Below are 24,848 nucleotides of genomic sequence, written 5' to 3'. Positions count from 1 at the left end.
CCTATAAGCTCCCAGGCGTGTGCGGTGCGTATGGTTCCCAGGGTCTGGAGGAGAGGAGACTCTCCTTCAGGCCCTGGGATCCATATTCATGTAAAAAATAAAGAATAAAAATAAAAAATATGGATATACTCACCCTCGGACGGCCCCTGGACCTCAGCGGTGCAACCGGCAGCCTCCGTTCCTAAGAATGCAGTGAGTGTAGGACCTGCGATGACGTCGCGGCTTGTGATTGGTCACGTGAGCGGTCACATGAGCAGTCACGCGACCAATCACAAGCCGCGACGTCATCGAAGGTCCTTCACTCTGCATTCTTAGGAACGGAGGCAGACGCTTGCAGCGGTGACAGCCAGGGCCCGTCCGAGGGTGAGTTTATTCATATTTTTTATTTTTATTCTTTATTTTTTACATGAATATGGATCCCAGGGCCTGAAGGAGAGTTTCCTCTCCTTCAGACCCTTGGAACCATCCAGGATCACTTCCGATATTTGTGTCCCATTGACTTGTATTGGTATCGGGTATCGATATCGGTGATATCCGATATTTTTTTGATATCGGCTGATCCAATCCGATACCGATACTTTCAAATATCGGAAGGTATCGCTCAACATTATTCCTTGGACAATTGCAGCATGCAATCGACCATGCAGGTCAATGAGTGAATGAAAGAACATTGATCGGAGTTTGATCAGAGCATGATTAGCATAATTAGATGAGATAAAGTACAATGGTGTGGCCCTAGCCTAAAAATGGAAGTTAGAGATGAGCGGATCTAGTGAGATATGAATTCGCTAAATTTCACAGATTTTACCAGGAAATTTACTTTGTAGCTAAGTTATTCTCCACATATTGATTTCTCTCTATCATGCTCTGTTCCTAAAGTTTAATAAACATGCAAAAATAAAAAAAACTAATACCTCACAGCTCACCTGTCCTGGCACTCCTGTTGTCCCCAATGCCCTCCTGTCCAGTCCTCATGGCCCTTTCTCTCTGAATACTCACACGTCTTCACTGTAGAACTGGGTTTTTGGCCCATAGTTTTTACTATTTACAGCAACTGAACTGAACAATTGTTATATATAGTACAAATTAACAGAAAATCTCAGGTTCAAGTCCCCTAGGGGGACTATTAAATACACTAAAAAGTAAAACTAACATTTTTTTTACAAAATATGAAAAAATTAGGAACATAAAAATTCAAATCACCCATCTTTTCCCCCATTAAAAGTGAAAATATTAAAATAAATACATTTATGGCATCACCCAATCGATAAAAGTCAAATCTATCAAAATATAAAATTAATTAACCCAAACTTCAAAAAAATTTCTTAAAAATGACAAAATTGTGTTCTTTTGGTCACCATAATGCTGCAAAAAAAAGCAGAGAATAAAATGTCATATCTAAATAAAATGGTTTCAATAAAAAACATAGGTTCACCCTGTAAAAAATATGCCCTCACATAGCTCTGTCGTCCAAACAATGAAAACAATCCAAAGGCAGTACACTGCATATCAGAAGCTGGCTGCATGATCTCAACCAGGTACATTTAACTTTGAATGGTGTAGCATTTCAGAGGAAAACAATATTTATTACCCAGTGCTTCTCCCCTCAGCTTCTTCTCCCCGTTCGTGGCCCTGGAGTCACAGGGCTCTCCCTGATTGTAGGTATAGGGAGACCTGTTACCCAAGGCTGCAGCCTGTGGCTCAATGTCAGGCTATGGTCATGAGATTCAATGTTCTCCATCTGATAACAATGATCCAATTATGCAAATCAGACTCTGATCAAACACTAAGAATATCAGAGTATGATCAAAGTGGGAACGTTTTTTCTCAGATGTGGAAAATAAAGAAAAGTGTCTCCACCTTCTCCATTCTATCAGTCTGTGAAAATTGGATCACACTCATGTCATCCTAGTGCAGTCCCATTTTTTTGATGGACCTATAGATTTGAATGGCTGAGTGCCATCCAATTATCAGAGGCAAATTGTTTATGCTGCAATTTTTTTCCTCTGGCCACTCAGTCCAAGGTAAAAATCAGACATGTGCACGGCCACATTGGAAAACATAGGTCTGAGCGTGATCCGACCACATTACTCCTTACGTCATAAAAAAATTAATAGTGTCTAAAGTGCAAAGTGAAGTACAACAATATTTCTGGTAAGGTGCCCTTCGTCAGACCCGTGGACCATGATTAAGGCTTTATCACAGGCCGAAACATGTTGGTTCTAGATATCCACTGGCTGATCTGACTGCATGTAACTATGCTCTTTTATGTTTTTTAACTATTCTTCAATAAAATGGAAGAATTATAATACAAGACCTCTGAAGGTGCAGTGGAGTCTTTATCACCGGGTCATACACATTTTTCTGGATTTCGTTGCGACCCTGGCTGACAGATGGACTCCAGGAGTGAGACGAGGACGGTGAGCTGAGTAAAAATTTTCTATTTTCTAGTTCGTCAGACCAGTGGTACAACAAGCAGAGGATCTAGAGGAACACCTTCTTCCTCTACAACCACTGCTTGCTGTGCCACTGGCCTGATGAAGGGTACATTACCAGAAACGTTGCACTTTGTGGTGTAATAACTTTTCTTTGGATATGAGGGTAAAAAAATGAAAAACATTCATAAAAAACATTCCTTTTGTGCCTACTCTTGGTGTTCTTTTCCTCTAGGCCAGCGTTCCCCATCTCCGGTCCTCAAGAGCCACCAACAGGTCATGTTTTCAAGATTTCCTTAGTATTTTCCAGGTGATAATTGCATCACCTTCACAGACAATAATTCCATCACCTGTGAAATACTAAGGAAATCCTGAAAACATGACCTGTTGGTGGCTCTTGAGGACTGGCGTTGAGGAACACTGCTCTAGGCTATGTGGCCACGATCAGGAAGTAGACGCATTTTCGTTGCATCCAATACTCTGCGTTCTATCCACATGTGTTCACTCACTGAACCATGCAGATTTGCCGCATCCAATACATTGTATTGTGGTCATTTCTGTTGTGGAGACAAGCATCTCCGCAAGAGAAACTGACATGCTGCGGTTCCGAAAGATGCGTCGCATGTCACCGGGTGATCCGCAGGTGCACATAGATGAATAGTGGACATGGGATTTCTAGAAATCCCATCCACTGTGCAGCTGCATTTCTAGTACTGCATAAATACGCAAAACCGCAGCAATTCCTGATGGTGGGAATGTACACTTATACACTCTAAATTTTCTGATGAAGTAGGGAGTAATGCCTTCTGCTCCGGTGGAATAAGCACCCAATCTCTTCTTGGAGGTTGATCAACCCACCTTTTGTCAACCTGCAGAGTTCCTACCGGATCTTCGGGATCTTGAGTTTGATCAATAGAAGACTAATGTGTTAACACTAAAATAAATGCAGTCTGAAAACATGCCAGGAGTAATCCCCAGCATGGACTGATTTAGTACCCTAAGTCTGTTCTTTCACATTATAGTTTAGTAAATTATGGAGCAAATCAATTTTAGTGTTATAGATTTAGAAATAAATGAGTGAAATATAAGCTGGGAACTGTGGTAATTGCATTTTAAATACACTTTCTGTAACTGTGCCATTAACTGATAAGAGTCTGTGCCGTAATTGCAAATATTTAAAAGGTATTGGAATCCGAGCTACATCTGGGTTTCCTGTTGTGGCCATAACATCTGTAATCTTAGATTCATGTGCATGGAGTTGATCTGCAGCCATGAAATCAGCTGTGATTATTGTTCAAACATTAAACTATCTAATATCTACTTGTTTGAAATGTAAACTAAGCTTCATATTTCCCTTCCAGAAGTGTGAATGGAGCGGAATTTTGATTAGCTTTTCTTTTTCTTTTTTAAAAGGAATGATGTATGTAAGCAATGCGGCCAAATCGTTCAGTTTTAATTACCATTCCCTGGATATTTAATACATTTGTTTGATATTGTATACAGTGAAAAGACTCATTGATTGCAGTAATATTCTGGCTGGACCTAATACAGTTAAGGTCATGGTGACCTTTAGGGTCGATGTATAAGGCACATGAGAATTTTACAATGAAAATTGCTTATTTTATTTTTTGCTATCAACTCTGTATATTACACAAGATTTACTAAAATAATTATGCCGCATTGGATAAATGATATTACTGCCCAGAGTATAGTAGATATTTCAGGACTATTGTGCATTGGCCACAATTATAAGTTATTTTACAGGATGTTTGGCTTTTTTAAAGAACGCAATGGATGTTCGAAACGCGTAGCTGTGTCTAAACTTATGATGGAATTTATTTTTTAATCCAATAAATTTTTTCAAGCTTAGAAGCTGGATCATCTCCTCTTTTCATTCCTACAAATGGTTCCTTGCAGATCCGTGCTATTGGGATGCCTAGCTGGGGTGAGCTGGTTTATCCTTTTTCAGTATTTATACAAGGAGGGGAACTTACAGAGAAAAACTATAATTGAAGGATTGACACTTGTCCCTTGTTATGGAGACACCTCTGGTTTCGGCATACAAATACTGATAAAAAAAAATACTGACGTGTTTATGAGATCTAAGGAAGATAACTTGTTGGAGAAAATTGGAAGTCGACACCAAATAACCTGTGTTAGGCCAGTCTCACACGTCCAGATAATTCCGGTACCGGAGTTATCCGTGTCCGTGTGTCCGTGAGCTCACGTGGCACATCAGTGTGGCACATGTGCGGCAGCCGTGTGCCGCCCGTGTGCCGACTGGGTACCACACGGACTCCACCCCTATATGTGGCTCCACCCCTATGGGAGGTGAAGCCGCATATTCATCACTGTAATGAGCGGCACCACGTGACCGCTCATACAGGAAGAATCTGCGGCGCTGAGAGGAAGCATAGAGGGAGCTGGGTGAGTATTTTATTTACAACGGGCGGGCGCACAGGGGGTGGTGACAAGGATCTTTATTTTAAACACAAAAAAATAAAAAACAGTGATTTTTCATTCCTTCTCTCCAGCGAACGCTGCTGGGAAGAAGGAATGAATTGCGGATTCAGCATCACGCTGGGGGGACAGCACTTACTGTAGCGCTGTCTCCTGCACAGCACACGGACTGCACACGGACAGCATCCGTGTGCGGTACGTGTTTTACACGGACCCATTGACTTTAATGGGTCCGTGTGATCCGTGCGCTCCCACGAACACTGATATGTCTCTGTGTTTTGCACACGGACACACGGTCCGCAAAAAATCAATGACATCTGTAGAGACACATTGATTTTAATGTGTCTACGTGTGTCAGTGTCTCCGGTACGTGAGAAAACTGACACCACACGTACCGGAGCCACTGATGTGTGAAACCGGCCTTAAGTGTCCAGTCATAATTTTCTGCAACAAAATATCTTTATGGGTATATCCACAAGTTGAGTTTTCGCGGCAGATTTTTCAGCTGCAAAACCAGAGTGTTGGCAGGAAAAATGTTGCCTAAAATGCTCTTGTTGTTGCCACATTTTTACTTGAATTTTTTACACGTTTTTACTTGAGTTTTTTACCATTCAATTCATTGGGTGGAAAACGCTGCAAAAACGCTGGAAGAATTGACACCCTGCAGATCTGAATAAATGCCTTGAAGGTTCAAATTTACAAGGAAAAAAAAAGCAGAATGTACATGAGATTTCAGAACTTTCATTCACTTTGTGAGTACTGTAAAATGATATGTCTTTTCCATGGCAAAAACCCTTTTCAAAAATGCTGCAAAAAACACAATATGTGAACAAGCGCTATGTCAGGAATAAAATAAAACAGGTATGTCTGAGTGTGTTTTATGGATAATTTTAAAACCATCATTTTAATTGTTCGTTAGGTACTCCAGGACATCATTCTTTAATTATTAAATATTAAAGGGTTATTTCCATTTTAGAAAGTTATATCACCTATCCAAAGGTTAAATGATAACTTTCTGGTTACAGAGCTGCGACTTACCACAATTCCTGAGAATAGGACTTTGAAACAGTTAGAATCAAGCAGTGGCTGTATATGCTCTAGTCAATGTCTACGGTGCCTCCAAAGGGTTGTATACGGCTATATAAAGTGATCCTTTAGACCAGTATTCCTCATCTCCAGACCTCAAGAGTAGAGACGAGCGGACACCTGGATGTTCGAGTCCAGTGGGTTTGGCCAAACAGTCTCAAAAAGTTCGGGTTCGGGTACCAGAACAGTACCCGGACCTTAACCTGGGCCCCATTCACTTGAATGGGGGACTCAAACATCCAGTGTTTGCCACGTTGTCATTTGCATGACAGCGTGGCAAACACCGCTTCTGATCGGCGGTGAAATCATCCCCACCAGTCAGAGAGACGCAGTTCCCACACTGTCAAAAGACAGAGGGAGAGCTCAGCTGTGATCGGAGGTATAAAGTTTATGTCTTATCACTGGTGTCAGCTGATGGGACTACTGCTCCCATCATCCGACACCTGCTGCCACTAATAACAGTGAGAGCAGGAGCTGCTGATGGGAGTATTCATCATCCGGCTCCTGTGCTGTAAATAAATACTTTTTTTAAAAAATGGGTCGGTTACCCTGTATTTTTGATAACCAGCCAGGCAAAACTCACAGCTGGGGGCTGCAACCCTCAGCTGTCAGCTTCATCAAGGCTGGTTATCAAGAATAGAGGGGTCCCCATGCCATATTTTTTAATTATTTAAATAAATAATTTAAAAAGCCGGCGTGAAATCCCCCCATTTTTGACAACCAGCCTTGCTAAAGCAGATAGCTGGGGGCTAGTATTCTCTGGCTGGTAAGGGGCCATGGCTATTGGCCCCCATCCTAAAAATAGCAGCCCGCAGCTGCCCAGAAAAGCACATCTATTAGATTCACAAATTCTGGCGCTTTGCCCAGCTCTTCTCATTTGCCCTGTAGCAGTGGCAAGTGGGGTTCATATTTGTGGGGTTGATGTCACCTTTGTATTGTCCAGTGACGTTAAGCCCACGGATCAGTAATGGAGATGGATCTGTAAGACACCTATCCATTACTAATCCTACAGTTATATAGTAAATAAAGACACAGCCAGAATAACATCTTTTATTTGAAATAAAACAAAGCACACTTAAGTTTTTTATATAAAAAAAAACAAACACAGTTATACTCACCTAACGCCTAATTCCACTGAATCCCTCGTCTCCTGTAAGAAAGCAAAAATAAAAAACAGCAATATTACTCACCTATCCGTCATTCTGTCGCACGCTGTAATCATGTCTGGGTGAGAAACAGTTTTCAACCTGGACGGTACCGAGATGCGACTGTCCAGGCTGAGAACCTTTTCTCATTGGCATTTTCTGCCTTCTTAATCTCTGTAGACTTACAGCACTGGAAAAATACTGTGTATACAGACCAGGTCCTCCTATCATGCGATTATTGGGCACAAGGAGGGCGCTGTAGCTTCTGACTCTGAACAAAACCTGAATTTACTCTGCATTCCAGCTAGTATGCTCATTATACCAGGTAACTATGTCAGTCCTAGTGATAGGGAAAAACAGATATAAAAACATTTATTAACATTTTGCAATGTCCCTTTTTTAATATCTTATTTAGTGTATGGTATTTGCTTTGTCAATCAAATATTATTATTATTATTTATTATTATACCGCCACCCATGGCGCTTTACTTGTGAAATATTGAATTCATGTGTTTTTTGTTTTTGTTTTTTCTTTTGTATTTTCTCTGAATAACTATATAAGACGTATTAGATTATTGATATAACTCTTTCAAGGGAATAAATTTACTATTTCACAACTGCATCCGTAAAACACATTGCAGCAGTAGTAAAAAAAAACATTACTCTCAATGTGAGCAAATGTGCTGAAAGTTTCCAATTCAGTCAGTCACTGGAAAGCGTGTAGCACTCCGTCTTGTACAAACAGTTTAATATGCTAATTTCCAATCTGGCATCTGTAACGACCTATATATTGGCATTATCAGTGTATTTGTGTAGTCCACTCTGCGTCTCCAGCATGGATTTCTATTATCCGGGTCCCTAGGGAGGAAGCACTGCACACTCCACAATAAGCATATGCACCATATTTCTAGCAGTAAATGGCCAATTACGGTGTTAAAGTATGACAGAATTCAATTAACATAAATATGTGCACATTTTTCTCTTACATGCTCAACAAAATGTAGATAAAGTGCCTGTCAATGTTTTAATTTTTTTCATGTTCTAGTTAGACCCGAGCAGAAAGCTTTCTCTCCACAGTATCATGAATATGATAATCTATGGAAATCACTATAGAAGGTACTTAAGTTAAGCACATTCTACATTAATCCCTGATGAATTGGAATCTTTTCTGTTTAGAGAATGTGTTGTTGTCTAATAGGTGACAGGCTGCCAGATGTTCATGAACTAGTAGAAACCTGTTAAACACAGCAATGATCAGCTATTCTTCCTGCTAAACAGAACTTTTCCTCTATACAAGAAGTAGAAAAAGTAAGATCATGGCATTTTCTGACTACAATAAAATGTCAGTCCTGTCTGTTTAAAAAACAAAACAAAACACAATTCCTTAATGACTGAATACAGATGTAACAGTAATTAAATAGCAACCACACTTTAATTAACTTTGTTTATGACCCGACAGCACAAGCGAATACACAAAGCTTTGTAATTTATCTTTTTTAGAGAAAGTGCTTTTTTCCCCACTTATAAGTCGCTTCTGTTTTTTTCACTCCCAAAACTTCTCAAATCTGTCTACAGTTCTGTCTTCAGTGAGAGATCAAATAACACCTGCTGATGTCTAAGGAGAGGGAAACTGGAGGGAATCAGGAAAGAGAGACAGAAAAATTGCTAAAGCTGCTAGTATAGAGGGTAAAATTACAGGAGTACAGGAGTAAAGAGACAGAAAATTTGGTGAAGCAGCTAGGGCAGGGGGAAAAATGACTAAAAGTGCAGGATACAAGTCATGTAAAGGTCAGAAATTCCTAATGTTCTCACACATGACGTCTTCTGAAAAGTTTTAGAAAAAAAGCTCTACATTAAAGGGGTGTTAGGGCTAGCAGAACGCACCAAATAATTGGAAGGATGGTATAAGGTGCGCTCGCAGCCCGGGGTCCACTGTGCAGAGATGGAACCTTCCTCTGAGTAATGATGGACTATATGGCGGTATAATGTGGATACACACACGGGTTAGCTTCACCTGGTATGAAGGAAGTGAACCCTGCTACGTCACAGGGCCACGGTAAAGCACAAAGAGTGCAAGCAAAGAGTCACAGAACTCTGTCCCAAGACACAAATAAAGAGTTCCTCCAGACCTCTTGCACTCGACACCACTACTGGGGTGTCAGAGATTAACAGAAATAATAATTTAATGCACAAGAGTGCGTGCAGTGCCGCTCTGATGGACGCCACTAACCACCCAGACTTGGGCCAGGAAAGCGCTCTATTAGCGCACGGCGCCGCACTGGCGGTCACTGCTAGCAGACGCTGTATTGTGTGCTAGCTGTGCGGAATAGCACTGTCAGGCACTAGGTAGCTTCCACCATTCGCAAACAGTCAACAACACTAGGGATGGGAATGATTTGGAGCTTTTATCCATCGACAGGCATACATCCACACACACACACGTTAATAAGTTTACACTAGCGCATGGCCATGCGACCATGCAAACCTTTTATAGAGGAAGCTCTCCAGGACCTTCCAAGTTGTCCAATAGGTGCTGCTACAGGACCTGAGCATGTGACCCTCGACCTCCAATGAGAGACAGTCCCTTGGGCATGCTGACAAAAAGAAAAGCGCTGCTGATCAGTACTGGTTACAATGGCTGAGCCTGGAAAGACAGCAGTAACCAGCCGCACAGTATCAGCCTGAGCCAGACGCTGGGACCGACATCTCTGCTGAGCAGGCTCCACTGCGGCTGGAGGAGAATGGAAGACCGCAGCGGAGATGGTTCGAGATTCCCCCTGTGCAGCGGCTGGAACTCAACACCTAACAAGGGGTTGCCCAGCTGACTAAAGCACATCCTTTTACACTCCAGGTCAGATTCTCACAGGGTTTACCACAAGTCTCCATTTCATGGTTCCATCTCATATAGGGATTGTAGGAAAAGCAGCATTTCCTGGAGGATTCCTAAGGGCTATTTACCTTTCAGGACTTTTTTATGTAAATACATGTATTTTTGCCTAAAGATTATGTTTGTAATTGGGTTTCATTGAAAATGTTGCACTCTGTATATGTAATGTGTATTGATGCGTGCAGAATGAATTAACTATGAATCTGTCAGTCAGTTCTCTATGACATGTAAGGGGGAGTTTATAACTCTTTTATTTGTCTTTATGTCTCAGATGATTTATGACCATAAACTACATCAAAGTAAAATATAAAAGCCTATAAAAGACGAACGATAAAAAAGTTTCAGTAAGCAAAAATAATTTTAGCCCCAAAAATCTTTATTTAAGTGCGAAAAAATATAAAAAATCGTATAAAGATAAAGTTATATTCAGCTAATTCTCCGATAGATTCAGTAGGAAGAAGAAACCATAAGATTACAAGAACACAAAGCCCCTGAAAAAGACTGTGTCTGGTCGGAACGTGTTGCAAGGCATGTGGGAAACTCGCCCAACTAGCTTCCAAGTACTAATGAAAAAGTTCAAGGATAGAATCCAGCACCAAAAGGAAAAAAAATAATTAAAACACAGCTTTTACTTTTTTTAAATATGGTGGAGGAAAAAGGATTAAGAAAAAAGATTACGATCTATAAGCTTACGCGTTTCGGGTTATCTCCAAGAAAATGTATATTATTAAACACATATTTTACTAAATAGGTCCAACATTCAATACAGTTTTTAGTATATCGTTTCAATAATTTGATTTTCTTTACCAGATTAAAGATATTCTAACTTTTTGTAGCCAGCACTAGAGGGAGCCAAAAGATAATCGGTCACCAAATATTTTTCTGCCCATTTGAGAGCATCATAAAGTAAACAGAGATCCTGATTCCAGCACTGTGCTTTGAAAATTACTGTTTGATCTGTTGCAGCTCTGCTAGTCTTCTCAGTGTTGAGCAACTGCCACGATATTTGTGAGTAGACATAGGCAGAAGACTGCCAATCAAAGGTGGAGGGTGGGGCTAGAAAGGGATCATCGTCATTGAAAAGGTTAAAGCACGACATCAGATAAGACAGATAATTTATAAAGAAAAATGCAAAGAGACCAGGAATAACGACTAGCATCTATCACAACACATGATACAGCACAGCCAATCAGGAGGAACTATCATAGCCTATATAATAACAGAAGCAGAGCATGTAGCAGTGTTTTATGGTGAATCTGGGTAATGTTAGAACATCACTGAATAAACTGTACATAAAGTGTGTGGCTGCACAGCAGTGATGAACAGTTACCTTCCATTTACAAACAGCCATATATGTTGAGGACATTTTGACATGACTAATGCTGATGTTGCAATTGTGTTAAAGGGAACCTGTCACCCCCCCAGGCATTTTTAACTAAAAGAGCCACCTTGTGCAGCACTAATGCTGCATTCTGTCAAGGTGGCTCTTTTAGTTGGGGTCCCTGCCAACGCTGAAATAATCATTTTTAGAATTTGCCCCTCATACCTGCAGTTTGTCAGGGGGGCATGTCTTTTCCCCCCTGACACAAACACCTCCAAGCTGTCACTCAAGGCCTCCATGCGCCGGGCGCTGCCTCCGTTTCCTTCCTGAACGTGGCCATTTTCCACCGCCGGGAATTCAATGGGCAGAGTGGGAACTCCACACACCGCCGATATTTTCTGAAAGCCCAGGGCCCGCAGCCTCGCGCTGTTGGGACACCCCTCCTCCCAGCCCGGGGACCATAGCCCACAGTATCGCTCTACTCCTGCCTCCACCAGCCTCCTGCAGCAACAACCCTGCCCTCTGTGACTTCGCTTCACAGCAGCCACCCCCTGATAAGCTACATTCAGATTATAAGACACCCCCCATTTTTCCCCCAAATTTAGGGAGGAAAAAATGTGTCGTTCAATCCAAAAAATATGGTAAATTTTTCACAAATATTATTCAAAGCTGACAAAACTGAATATCGAAATATTTGGTCATCTCATCACCAAGAAGAAGTATTCAATAAAACAGACATTGTTTTATGCTGTTAATAAATATATAAAAATGTCTCTAAACACACAAAGTAATTTGTTAAAGAGAATCTATCACCAGGTTTTTGAAACCCTATTTTAGAGCAGCATGATGTAGGAGCAGAAACCCTGAATCCAGCAATGTGTCACTTACTTGACTGCTTACTGTCATTTTGATAAAATCCTCATTTTTCTGCTGCTGATCTACCAGTTCCCTGAATGCTGAGCTCTTTATAACCCCACCCACATCACTGATTGGCACTTTTCTATGTACACTGTTCATAGGCAGAAAGCTGCCAACCAATGGGAGGGGTGGGATTATATAGTGCACATGAATATGGAGAACAATATGGCAGCAGATTTATTAGTCCTATAGTAATAATCTCCTGCTCATAAAACAAACACTGTAAACTACGGCAAGCAGCCAAGTAAGTGACCCTTCGTTGGAATTAGGGTCTCTGTTCCTACATTACAACCTCCACAAAGATCCAGCTTCTGACACCCCTGCAAACACCTGACTTTGCCAGGATAAGAAGTGTAATTTTACATGAAGGTCAGTCATAAAACACATGGTTGGCTCTCAGAAACCAGAGTATGGAACCCTGACCTGAAACACCTTCTTTCCCCCCATATGATTTCCCCTTTATGTTTCAGGAAAGCTTTAAAGTTTACCTATCATGTTGATGAGAAAGAAAGAAAGAAAGAAAGAGACAAGCGCTTACAGGGTGATTTGGGAAGGTATAATGGGGGGTAGGGGATGGGGTATTGCTCACCTGGTGGAGTTGTGAATGTTACAGCTCCAGTAAAGCTTGTCTTAGAGCCAGCAACTTCAGTTCGCCAGCAGGTAGAAGATTCCCTTCTTCTGCAGACAAGGAATAATGAGTAGGAGGATAGGCGTAAGAGATGACCAAGCCAGAAATGCATAATGAAATGACCTACGTCTACCTTGGAGTGTGGAACCTTTTTACCTCCATCAGCAACGCGGTCATCTCAACGTCTAACCTCCTATCCATTATCAATTATGTTGATGATAAAGAAAGGAAAGAGACAAGGGCTCATAAGTTGATATGGTATGGTATAATTGGGGGAAGGGGATGAGGTATTGATCACCTGGTGGAGTTGTGAATGTTACAACTCCAGTGACAGCTTGTCTTAGGGCCAACACATGCAGTTCACCAGCAGGTAGAAAATTCCCTTCTTCTGCAGATAATAGATGATGGATAGGAAGATACTCTTCAGAGACGACCACAATGTTGCTGGAGGTAAAGAGATTTCAGATGCCAAGGAAGATGTACATTGTTTTATTATTTGAACCAAGCCAGAAACTCGTAATGAAATGACTAACATCTACCTTGGAGTGTGGAACCTTTTTACCTCCAGTAGCAACGCGGTTATCTCGAACGCCTATCCTCCTACCCTTTATCTATGATATTGATGAGTTTCTTCAGTAGTTGCTGGTATCATATGTATTAGATGTGGTGTAACCAGAACTGTTGTATGTGGCTGGCTTTGGATCTTTTTCATTCCCACTTTTGCTTTCTCTTAATACACATATTTGCGTTTCCATTTTTGCCGAATCGGCAAGCTGTCCCCGTGTAATGTCAGACATGTACTGTGTAATCTAAGCCAATCAGAAATATCCCCAAATCTTTTTCCTTCCTACTGTCACGAATAACTTTTTTTTTCTCTTGGAATTCATAATGAATTCATAAAAATAGTCGAAATATTATTTAAAACTACAGCCCGCAAAATCAGTTCCAGTTTATGGTTCATAGGACATAGTAAAAAATAATTATAGAAACATTATTGTCAATCACTTAGTGCTCAATTTTTCCAGTAATAGTTCAGTGATCAGTAAATAATTCCCTGTGTAGAAAACCTGGCAGAACAAAGGACTCAAAAATTGGTAACCAAACACAGTTAAACTTAAAATGTTGCATTATATCTTGACCTAAGGGGATATCATAGGGAATTGAAGTCTTAATAGTGCTTACAAAAAGAATTAATGCACTTTAATGGACATCAAATGGATATAAAATGACACATTTAAGTAAATATGCAAGAACCATCATTACCCCATAGAAGAAACTAATAACCCATGACGATTAAGCCAAATATGCTGCACACTCTAAAATATTAGTCTTAAAATTAATTGTGCGTGAGATAGCATTAAAGTTACTGTTCAAACTGGAAGAAAGAAATATCATTGTAATCTTAAAAATACGTTATAGAGGATTTTATTGCAGCTCTTGTGTCCATGCAGTTGACAAAGTTTATTAACATTTCTTGCTAAAATATTAGGCTGACACATTTTATTGAAGGCTCTTAATTTTTAATGTTTTGTTTGCTATGTTTGAATAAATTAAATGAAAAAATTAAATAATCTATGACTTTTCAGGTTTCCAATTATTTACAGTGGGTACGGAAAGTATTCAGACCCCTTTAATTTTTCACTCTTTGCTTCATTGCAGCCATTTGGCAAATTCAAAAAAGTTCATTTTTTTCTTATTATTGTACACTCTGCACCCCATGTTGACTGAAAAAAACAGACATGTAGAAATTTTTGCAAATTTAATAAAATAGAAAAACTGAAATATCACATGGTCATAAGTATTTAGACCCTTTGCTCAGACTCTCATATTTCAGTCACATGCAGTCTATTTCCTTGTGATCCTCCTTGAGATGGTTCTACTCTTTCATTGGAGTCCAGTTGTGTTTAATTAAACTGATAGGACTTTATTTGGAAAGGCACACACCTGTCTATATAAGACCTCACAGCTCACAGTGCATGTCAGACCAAATGAGAATCATGAGGTCAAAGGAACTGGCCAAGGAGCTCAGAGACAGAATTGTGGCAAGGCACAGATCTGGCCAAGGTTACAAAAGAATTTCTGCAGTACTCAAGGTTCCTAAAAGCACAGTGGCCGCCATACTCCTTAAACGGAAGAAGTTTGGGACCACCAGAAGTCTTCCTAGACCTGGCCGTCCAGCCAAACTGAGCAATTGTGGGAAAAGAGTCTTGGTGAGAGAGGTAAAGAAGAACCCCAAGATCACTCTAGCTGAGCTCCAGAGATGCAGTAGAGAGGTGGGAGAAAGTTCCACAAAGTCAACTATCACTGCAGCCCTTCACCAGTCAGCCTTTATGGCAGAGTGGCCTCTCCTCAGTGCAAAACATATGAAAGCCCTCATAGAGTTTGCTAAAATAACACATGATGAACTCACAGACTATGAGAAATAAGATTCTCTGGTCTGATGAGACAAAGATAGACATTTTTGGTGATAATTCTAAGTGGTATATGTAGAGAAAACCAGGCACTGCTCATCACCTGCCCAATACAATCCCAACAGTGAAACATGGTGGTGGCAGCATCATTCTATGGGGGTGTTTTTCATCTGCAGGGACAGGATGACTGTTTGTCATTGAAGGAAACATGAATACGGCCAAGTACAGAGATATCCTGTATAAAAACCTCTTCCAGAGTGCTCTGCACCTCAGACTTGGGTGAAGATTCACCTTCTAACAAGACAATGACCCTAAGCACACAGCTAAAATAACAAAGGAGTGGCTTCAGTACAACTCTGTGCCCATTCTTGACTGGCCCAGTCAGAGCCCTAACCTAAGCCCAATTGAGCATCTCTGGAGAGACCTGAAAATGGCTGTAACCAACGTTCACCATCCAACCTGACGGAACTGGAGAGTATCTGCAAGGAAGAATGGTAGAGGATCCCCAAATCCAGGTGTGAAAAACTTGTTTCATCATTCCCAAGAAGACTCATGGCTGTACTAGCTCAAAATGGTGCTTCTACTGAATACTGTGGAAAGGGTCTGAATACTTATGACCATGTGATATTTCAGTTTTTCTTTTTTAATAAGTTTGCAAAGTTTACTACATTTCAGTTTTTTTCAGTCAACATGGTGGTGCAGAGTGTACATTAATTAGAAAAAAAGAACTTTTTTGAAATTACCAAATGACTGCAATGAAACAGTGAAAAATTTAAGGGGGTCTGAATACTTTCCGTACCCACTGTATATAGTTATCCAGATGTTCTTAGATGTGTGTACTGTATATAGATCAGCATGGATTGAACACTGTGCATTAAGCATGAGATAAGATACCTGAGAATCTGCATGGAGTTGGCTTCTGCGATAAAAGCAGGTCAGCACCGTGAACTTCCAAGACAAAATGTTTGAATAGAAATCAGAATGTTTGCTGAGTTGTAGACCTCAGCCATGTTTTAATCACCTCTAACAAGATATTTCCCCTATTGGTTTTTAAGGAATGGTTATTCATTTTTTTGCATTTGTGGTACTTAGTGAATATGATACTTGAAGTACTTCCCCTCAAGTAAAAAGCAATAAACCAGTCTTCATCACAATGTTTCATTCACAAAATGGGAAATCAATTAACTTATTTTCAGAGAAAGATCCGTTCTAAATGCTTTTTTAATGACCTCTAATCAGATAGTGCCCATCCTCAATTAGCCACCAGATGTAGATCTTGACATTAAATTGGCGCATTTCAGCTTTTACAAAATGTCTACTATAGTTTATGAATATCATATAAAATGCTGTAAGTTTCAATACTGTTATGTGTATATCAGCTCAAATAACAGCCTGATTGTAATGTTCTAAATTGCTATATTATAGGGATTAGCACATTTTATGCTATCGCAATGTTGAGTAGATTAGTATGGATGGTTTGCACATTAACAAAAAAAATCACAAATCTTTTTACTTACTGTGCTAAAAGACGTTTCCTAGCAATGTAGATTGTTGGCCACTAGTGATGAGTAAGTGTACTCGTTGCTCGGGTTTTCCCGAGCACACTTGGGTGGTCTCCGAGTATTTGTGACTGCTCGGAGATTTAGTTTTTGTTGACACAGCTGCATGATTTGCGGCTGCTAGACAGCTTGAATACATGTGGGTATTCGCTAGCAACCAGGCAACCCCCACATGTATTCAGGCAGGCTAGAAGCCATAAATCATGCAGCTGCATTGACAGAAACTAAATCCCGAGCACTCACAAATACTCGGAGACCACCCGAGTGTGCTTGGGAAAACTGAGCAACGAGTATACTTGCTCATCACTATTGGCCACTCATTAGAAAGAAGATACTGTGGCACTTTAAGCACTGTAGTGATAATGACCACTTCAACCTTCGACTTCTGTCAAGGTCCAGAGATTCCACAACTCAATTCAGCTTTTGAACCCCTATTGACCTACCTCTTCTGACAAGCCTAAAACCTGCAGTAACCACCAATCGACCAAACCGCTGCACGACGAGCTCTACTGTCGCCTACTGTATTCTCACTCATCCCTTTAAGATTGTGAGTAGGGTTGAGCGAAACGGGTCGGCCATTTTCAGAAGTCGCCAACTTTTGGCAAAGTCGGGTTTCATGAAACCCGACCCGACCCCTGTGTGGGGTCGGCCATGAGGTCGGCGATCTTCTGAATCTGGGATCGGAATTCCGATACCGAGTTCCGATATGTTTGCGATATCGGAAATCGGTATCGGAATCCACATTTAAGTGTAAAATAAAGAATTAAAATAAAAAATATTGATATACTCACCTCTCCGACGCAGCCTGGACATCGCCGCAGGTAACCGGCATCTTCCGTTCCTAAGAATGGCGCTTGAAAGACCTTTCGATGACGTCACGGCTTGTGATTGGTCGCGGCGGCCCACGTGACCGCTCAGACGTGGGTTTCGTGTTTCGGCCGACCCCGACTTTTTTATAGGATCGGCCGATTTCACTCGACCCGACTTTTGAGAAAGTCGGGTTTCGTGAAACCCGACCCGATCCTATAAAAATAAAAGTCGCTCAACCCTAATTGGGAGCCCTCGCGGGCAGGGCACTCTCTGCTCCTGTACCAGTCGTGACTTGTATTGAATAAGATTATTGTACTTGTTTTTTATTAGGTATACCCCTCCTCACATGTAAAGCGCCATGGAATAAATGGCAGTATAATAATAAATAATAATATTCCTTAAGATAGAATACTAATCATAGTACAAAAGAATAATTGGAGTATAAATTGCAACTGATTCACAGAGAAAACCCCAGTATACTAGGTTAAAATGTAACTTTTATTAATACCAACTAAAATACTGGTGCACAAAAACAATACCATCACCAAAGTAGAGAAAAAATCTTAAGACAGAAAAGGCCAAGGGAGGTGCCTGGCCCTACTCTAATAACTAAAAAGCAACCTACACTAATGGTCTAATATAGTGGGAATTTCACCCCTTCCCATAGGGCTTTCTGAGGGGTAGAAGGGACAGTCAACAGTGAGCGGGGGCACCATTGTGCAGGAAAAGGGTGCCAACCTCCGTTGTCAGGTAGGGTGCTTTTTAGTTATTAGAGCAGGGCCAGGCACCTCCCTTGGCCTTTTCTGTCTTAAGATTTTTTCTCTAATTTGGTGATGGTATTGTTTTTGTGCTTATTCCTTAAGATAGACCACCAATGTAACATAGCTGCACCCCCAAAAAACCCTCCATTAAATATTTTAATACATAATGAATTTACACATATGTCCTAATTAAAATATAAGGAATATGGCTTAGATTTTAACTTGTGCTCTTCACATTTATTTATTTTTATTGCATCAGTTTTATGTTTAAGATTTGTTGTGCTTCTCAAATTCCAGTTCAGTCAAACTTTTGTCCTCAACACAGAATTTTTGGTGCATTTTTACAAAACATCACAATTTGATGTAGGATTACACGAAGTCCTCATGATTATAAATTGTTAAGCTTTTTTTTTTTGTTTGTTAATTGCTAGATATCAATTTTTTTGAAAATATACAGGTGTGAGAGTGTAATGTGTTTTTTTGTAGTTTGGATCAATATGAGAAACATAAAAGATAGTCTCAAAAAAGTGGAAATATGCAATGCTTATTAGAACTACAAAATTGTTATGTTTACCATTTTCAAACGAGCTGTTTATGGTTGAATCCCAACATCTCGAATGTCAAACACCAATGAGCAACCAACCAGCTATCTGTAACCAAAGTCTTGGCTTTCTATATGTCTGAAACTGATTATTCTTGAAAAGGTTTTTTGTAAGGGTCAAAGGTGGCGAGCTGTTTGATTGCAACTTTTTCTACCAGTGAGGCGGTTTCCTCCTTGTTTGTTTATGTCAGTACCTTCCATACACCTCTTCCTCGGTAGCCACTTGCTGTTAATTGACATATAATTTAGGAACCCACAACTTGGTGAAAGTAGGAGTCAACCCAATGAATGAAAACAAACTTTATTTTACTGAAGTAATTGAAGAAACATATATACAGTGGGTAGCAGGTACAAAGCAACATACAAATATAGCATTATGCCAAAGCAGCAAATCTTCAAGAAGGGGATGAACCAGTCATCTTCCACTATTTTACAAGTCTCCAAAAAATATAGATGGTCGGACCCACATTGATCTAATAATTATCATCTATCTAGTGGACGGGTGATCATTTTTGTAGCCTCAAATACTTTTCATGTTCATCATACAATGAAAGAGCTTATTCAATAATATTTAGCTGTCAAATACTTCTGTTATATAAAGATAAATTGTGATTTGTGGAATGATTGGGGATAATCCAGCTGATATTTTGATCTTGGTGGACTGGTGATGGTCCACCATATAATTTTGGTCTTTACATATTATTTGTTAAATATTATAAGGAACTTGTCACATGATTTTCCCAAAATAAATTACAGCCATCATCTTTAAGTCCTCTTTTACTCCATTCTAATGTGTCCCAAATTATGTCTTCAGATCCTAAAAAGACCTTTTATTATACCCAGTCCGATGGGCGTCTCTGGTCTTGATCCGACATCTGCTTGCTTCCTATAACAGTGTCCTGTTTCTATGCTTCATGTGAAACATGCATCCTACGTCATCTCCACAGTGCCCCCAATTGCGCTCATGCACAAGTGTGCTTTTCTCTGACTTGCTGAGGGCACAGCACAGTACTATGGTAAGCACCAAAGAGCACAGTTGACCCAGAAGTAAAGCCAGTGCATGCACACTACAGTACTTTGCTCTGTCATCAGCAAGGCATTGAGAAGTGCGTTTGCACAGGAAACACTGTAATGATGATTCAAAATGCCAGAATTGTTTTCTTGGTCACCACAACATTGCATTAAAATGCAATAATGGGCAATCAAAAGATCGTATCTGAATCAATATGGTATCATTGAAAACGTCAGTTCAGTGCACAAAAAATAAGCCCTCACTCAACCTGAGATAAAGAAAAATAGAGATGCTATGGGTATCGGAAAATGGAGCAATTTTTTTTTTTAAACAAACTTTGGAATTTGTTTTCACCACCTAGATAAAAAAGAATCTATACATGTTTGGTGTCTATGAACTCAAAATGACCTGGAGAATCATAATGGCAGGTCACATTTACCATTTAGTGAACATAGTAAAAAAGCCAAACAAAAAAACAATTGTGAAATTGCACTTTTTTTGCAATTTCATCTCACTTGGAATTTTTTTCCCGTTTTCCAGTACATGTTAAAACTAATAGTGCCGTTCAAAAGTACAACTCGTCACGCAAAAACAAGCTCTCACATGGCCATATTGATGAAAAAATTAAAAAGTTATGGCTCTGGGAAGAAGGGGAGCAAAAAACGAAAATGCAAAATCAAAAATACCTCTGGTCGTTAAGGGGTTAATCTAAGGAGTTAAAGAGTAGGGCTTTGGTTTTGACTTGGCCATTCCTAGTTTTCTTTTGCAATTCCAATGTCAATTTAACATTATTCTTAGGATTGGATCATTGTCCTTCTGCGTTACCCCATTTTGTACAAGCTTAAATTGCTGCTTGATCTTATTTGCGCTACGATTATACTGGTATAAAATAGAGTTTATAATTGTCCTAATGACAAGTATTCCAGGTTATGTGGCTAAAAAGATCTCAGATCAACATTACTTCATCTTCCTGCCTAACAGTATGTGGCTTTCAACAACCAAGTTATATGACATCATGCTACAATTAATAACTTCAGCTGAAGAGCTACTGATTATGGACTACTGATCAATAAAGATACAGTGACATATTTTATCTAACTCTGAAAAAAAAACATAAAAAATATAATTTGTATCAACTTTTTTCCTTTTTACCTTATTTTCCAGAAACTGCCAAGTTTTGGACCATTTTTAGATCAGCGAAAGAGAATCATTGCTGAGAACAAGATCAAGTCACTTTCTGAAAATGCAAATGCTTCTACAAATGAAAAGAAACCCTTCCATCCAAAGAAACCTGTACCAGCAGTCAAGGTAAAAAATAAAAATAGAAGAAAAAAGATGGTTTGTAGGGACGAATATAGAACTGAATGCAGTTTCAGGAAATGATTGGCAACTATTCACTTTGCTTCATACACATTTTGTACACTTTGCATTAAAAAAAAAATGTGGCCGTGGTAAGGAGGCGTCTGTTCTTTCTGATATTCGGGGCTGGCTAATCCTTTGTATCTAATATATACAGTTCCTAAATCATTAGATAGCTCTGACACATTTTAATTAGAATGGTTTATTTGGCCCCCCTGCTACTCCTTTCTGTCTTAGAATGTACATTGCAAATAAGTGAGTGACTGTAGTCAAAATGCGGAGCTGATTTATAAAGACTCACAGATGTTCTGTTAAGGTATAATTAGTTTTGTAATATTCAAGGATGGCTGCACTCTTTGTTCCTTCCTTTTGATTGTTAAATAACATTGTGTTAGTTATATCTCTCGCACAGTGCATATGTGCAATGAATTGAAAACTTCTGAAAGTATTACTTTTGATAAAAGATTAAAGCGGCAGTATCAGGGGCTCGCAATGAACATCTAGTCTGATTTTCTTTCTTTTTTTTACAGTTGACATGTACTGATACTTCTTGTTGGAGTATCTCAATAATATTGTTGGGTCCTGTTTGATAGTCCCTGTGTTTAAAGGGAACTTGTCACCCCCAAAATCGAAGATGAGCTAAGCCCACCAGCATCAGGGGCTTATCTACAGCATTCTCTAATGCTGTAGATAAGCCACCAGTGTATCCTGAAAGATAAGAAAAAGAGGTTAGATTATACTCACCCAGGGGCCGTCCCGCTGCGGTCCGGTCCGATGGGTGTCGCGGTCCGGGGCCTTCCATCTTCTTACAATGTCATCCTCTTCTTGTATTCACGCTGCCGCTCCAGTGCTGGCATACTTTGTCTGTCCTGTTGAGGGCAGACTACTGCAGTGTACTGCAGTGTGCAGGCCCCGGGGAAGGTCAGAGAGTCCCGGCGCCTCCGCACTGCAGTACTTTGCTCTGCCCTCAACATGGCAGACAAAGTACGCCTGTGCCGGAGCCGCAGCATGAAGGCAAGAAGAGGACATCATCCTATGAAGAAGGGAGGCGCTGGACCGGACCACGACGCCCATCGGACCGGACTGCCCCACTGGTGAGTATAATATAACCTCTTTTTCTCATCTTTCAGGATACATCGGGGGCTTATCTACAGCATTCCAGAATGCTGTCGATAAGCCCTTGATGCTGGTGGGCTTAGCTCATCTTCGATTTTGGGGGTGACAGGTTTCCTTTAAATGTTTTATCAAAACCATTACAATATAAATTACCTGTGAGCATTTATATTTCTTCCGCCGCTTGACATGAATTATGAAATGGTTAGAAGACACTGCGGGGCGGGATCTCGGGCAGCGTGGCCGCACAGGCGCAGTCAGCAAGACATCAAATGATGTCAGAAGACGGGCAGTACTAACTGCGCATGCCCAAGGCATAAGATAACAGCGCAGGCACCGGGAAAGTTGAAAACAACGCTGAGGAGGTGGTGCCAGGTGCCAAGAGGGCATGAGTGATGGCGGTGCTGCGTCTGCATTGGGGGGAAAGACCTGCCCCAGGACTATTTCAAGGTATTTTGGAAAAATTGCAAAATCGATTATTTCTGCAGTTACAGCACCAAGAACTAAAAGAGCCACCTTGTCAGAATGCAGCATTAGTGCTGCACAAGGTGGCTGTTTTAGTTACAAACACCTGGGGTGTGACAGGTTCCCTTTAAATGAATGACATAGTACATATATAAATAGATAGCCAAATATATATAAATGGTATAAACAAGAAATAGATTAATAGAAAATATAAATATAACAACTGGATGAAATTACACAGAATATATATATTGGATTCATTATAATTAGCATGAAAAAAAAATGACCACAAGCGAATTTAAAGGGTATATCCGGTACTTTATAGAAAAACAAAAAATGTGCATAAGTACTAACAGGCAGGTAACTGCAACTTACTTGCCTGTTGTGCATGATGCCTTTCTTCCCCAGCACACAGCGATCACAGACCACTCCTGCCGGGAATTCAGCTGCCTCTGCTCATGCGAAGGAGCGTGACTTCCGACATCATTCTGATTGACAGCTGCCTCACCCAGTTAGGCAGCTGGATCCGGCTATCAATCAGAATGAAGTCAGAAGTCCTGCCCTGTTGATAGACCGAGTGTAAAAGAAGCTTCTGCTCTGTAGACATGATGTCAGTGTTATGATTCCTGGAGTGGACCCACTGGATCGCGGTGATGACCATTCCCAGGCGAGCTGACCAGGTGGAACTGACCCCTATACAGGGACCATTAGGGGCAAGCCTAGGAGGGAGATACACCATGATAGCTTGTGTCAGAGGGGCAGCTCAAGGACAGTGAGGAGAATCGGGGTACTCACCGAGAACCAGACAGGCGGAGCAGTCACAGAGAAAACCCGGGACTCAGGACACAGCAGGATTCACACAGAGGGTACCGGATCCTGGACGGAGCAGAGCATGCACTGGAAGTGTACAGGGACTGAGCAGAGCACGCACTGGAAGCGTACAGGGACTAAGCAGAGCATGCACTGGAAGCGTACAGGGACTAAGCAGAGCACGCACACACTGGAATCATACAGGGCCTGAGCAGAGCATGCACGCACTGGAAGCTTGCAGGGACAGAGCAGAGCACGCACACACTGGAAGCGTACAGGGACTGAGCAGAGCATGCACTGGAAGCGTATTGGGACCTGACATACAGAAACCTAAGTGGACCTGAAGGGAGCATGGAAAGGCACAATAATAATCAGGCGCTTCCTCTAGCAGGAAGCGACCTGACATACCCCGAGGCCGCTGCCCAGGCAGGACAGCGCTTCCGGGTCAGTGCAACCCGGCATCATAAAGAAGCCGAGTGCCCGCAACCGCAACCTAAGCAGCCTAGCGCATATGCGTGGGGAACGGGATCCCCAGAACAACCAAGGACCCAGAAGAGGAGGAGGAGGGACATGCCGTAATAGTCAGCAGAGGCTTCTGAATCTCTGGCAGGACCAGTCTTTGGCCGCTCTGTGCCAGGGAAAAACAGTGCCATGCACAAAAGGTAGGTAAGTTGCAATTACCTGCTTGTTATTGCTTAGGTAAATTTTTTGTTTTTCATAAAGTCCCAAATATCCCCTTTAATAGTGTAGTAATAAATACTGTTTCTTATTTAAATCACGAGGAACTCTCGTGTCCATTTTAAATAGAAGGCTTCCCTATTGAACTATTTTCCATGATGATCATCACCAAGATTTGGAGGATTAATATAGTCAATCCCTTGCATATTGAATCCAGTTGGATCCACCTTATAGATAGAGGTAAAATAATGGTAAATCGCTGATATGTTACATGCTGTACTACCTATATATGCCACTGTAGGTATAGTATGGGACGCTTTGCCAGTTGACTACCATTGTTAAAAAAAATTATACCAAACACTATACGTTTTTAACAATATCTTTCTGTA

At 40.7% G+C, this 24,848-nt stretch overlaps 1 protein-coding gene across 4 annotated transcripts in view; it reads left to right on the top strand.

Annotated features, from left to right (window-relative positions):
• The window catches only part of DPYD (dihydropyrimidine dehydrogenase), a 1,626,828-nt gene that overhangs the window by 1,585,201 nt on the left and 16,779 nt on the right, over positions 1-24,848 (top strand). For all 4 annotated transcript variants that reach the window (XM_077278231.1, XM_077278232.1, XM_077278230.1 and 1 more), the window contains one exon: positions 21,199-21,342. In XM_077278231.1, the coding sequence (XP_077134346.1) occupies positions 21,199-21,342 (144 nt within the window). The remainder of the gene's footprint in view (positions 1-21,198; positions 21,343-24,848) is intronic.

Source organism: Ranitomeya variabilis, chromosome 8 (assembly GCF_051348905.1).
Source record: "Ranitomeya variabilis isolate aRanVar5 chromosome 8, aRanVar5.hap1, whole genome shotgun sequence".
In the NCBI taxonomy this organism is placed as follows: domain Eukaryota; kingdom Metazoa; phylum Chordata; class Amphibia; order Anura; family Dendrobatidae; genus Ranitomeya; species Ranitomeya variabilis.
This window is presented reverse-complemented; position numbering and strand designations above follow the sequence as displayed.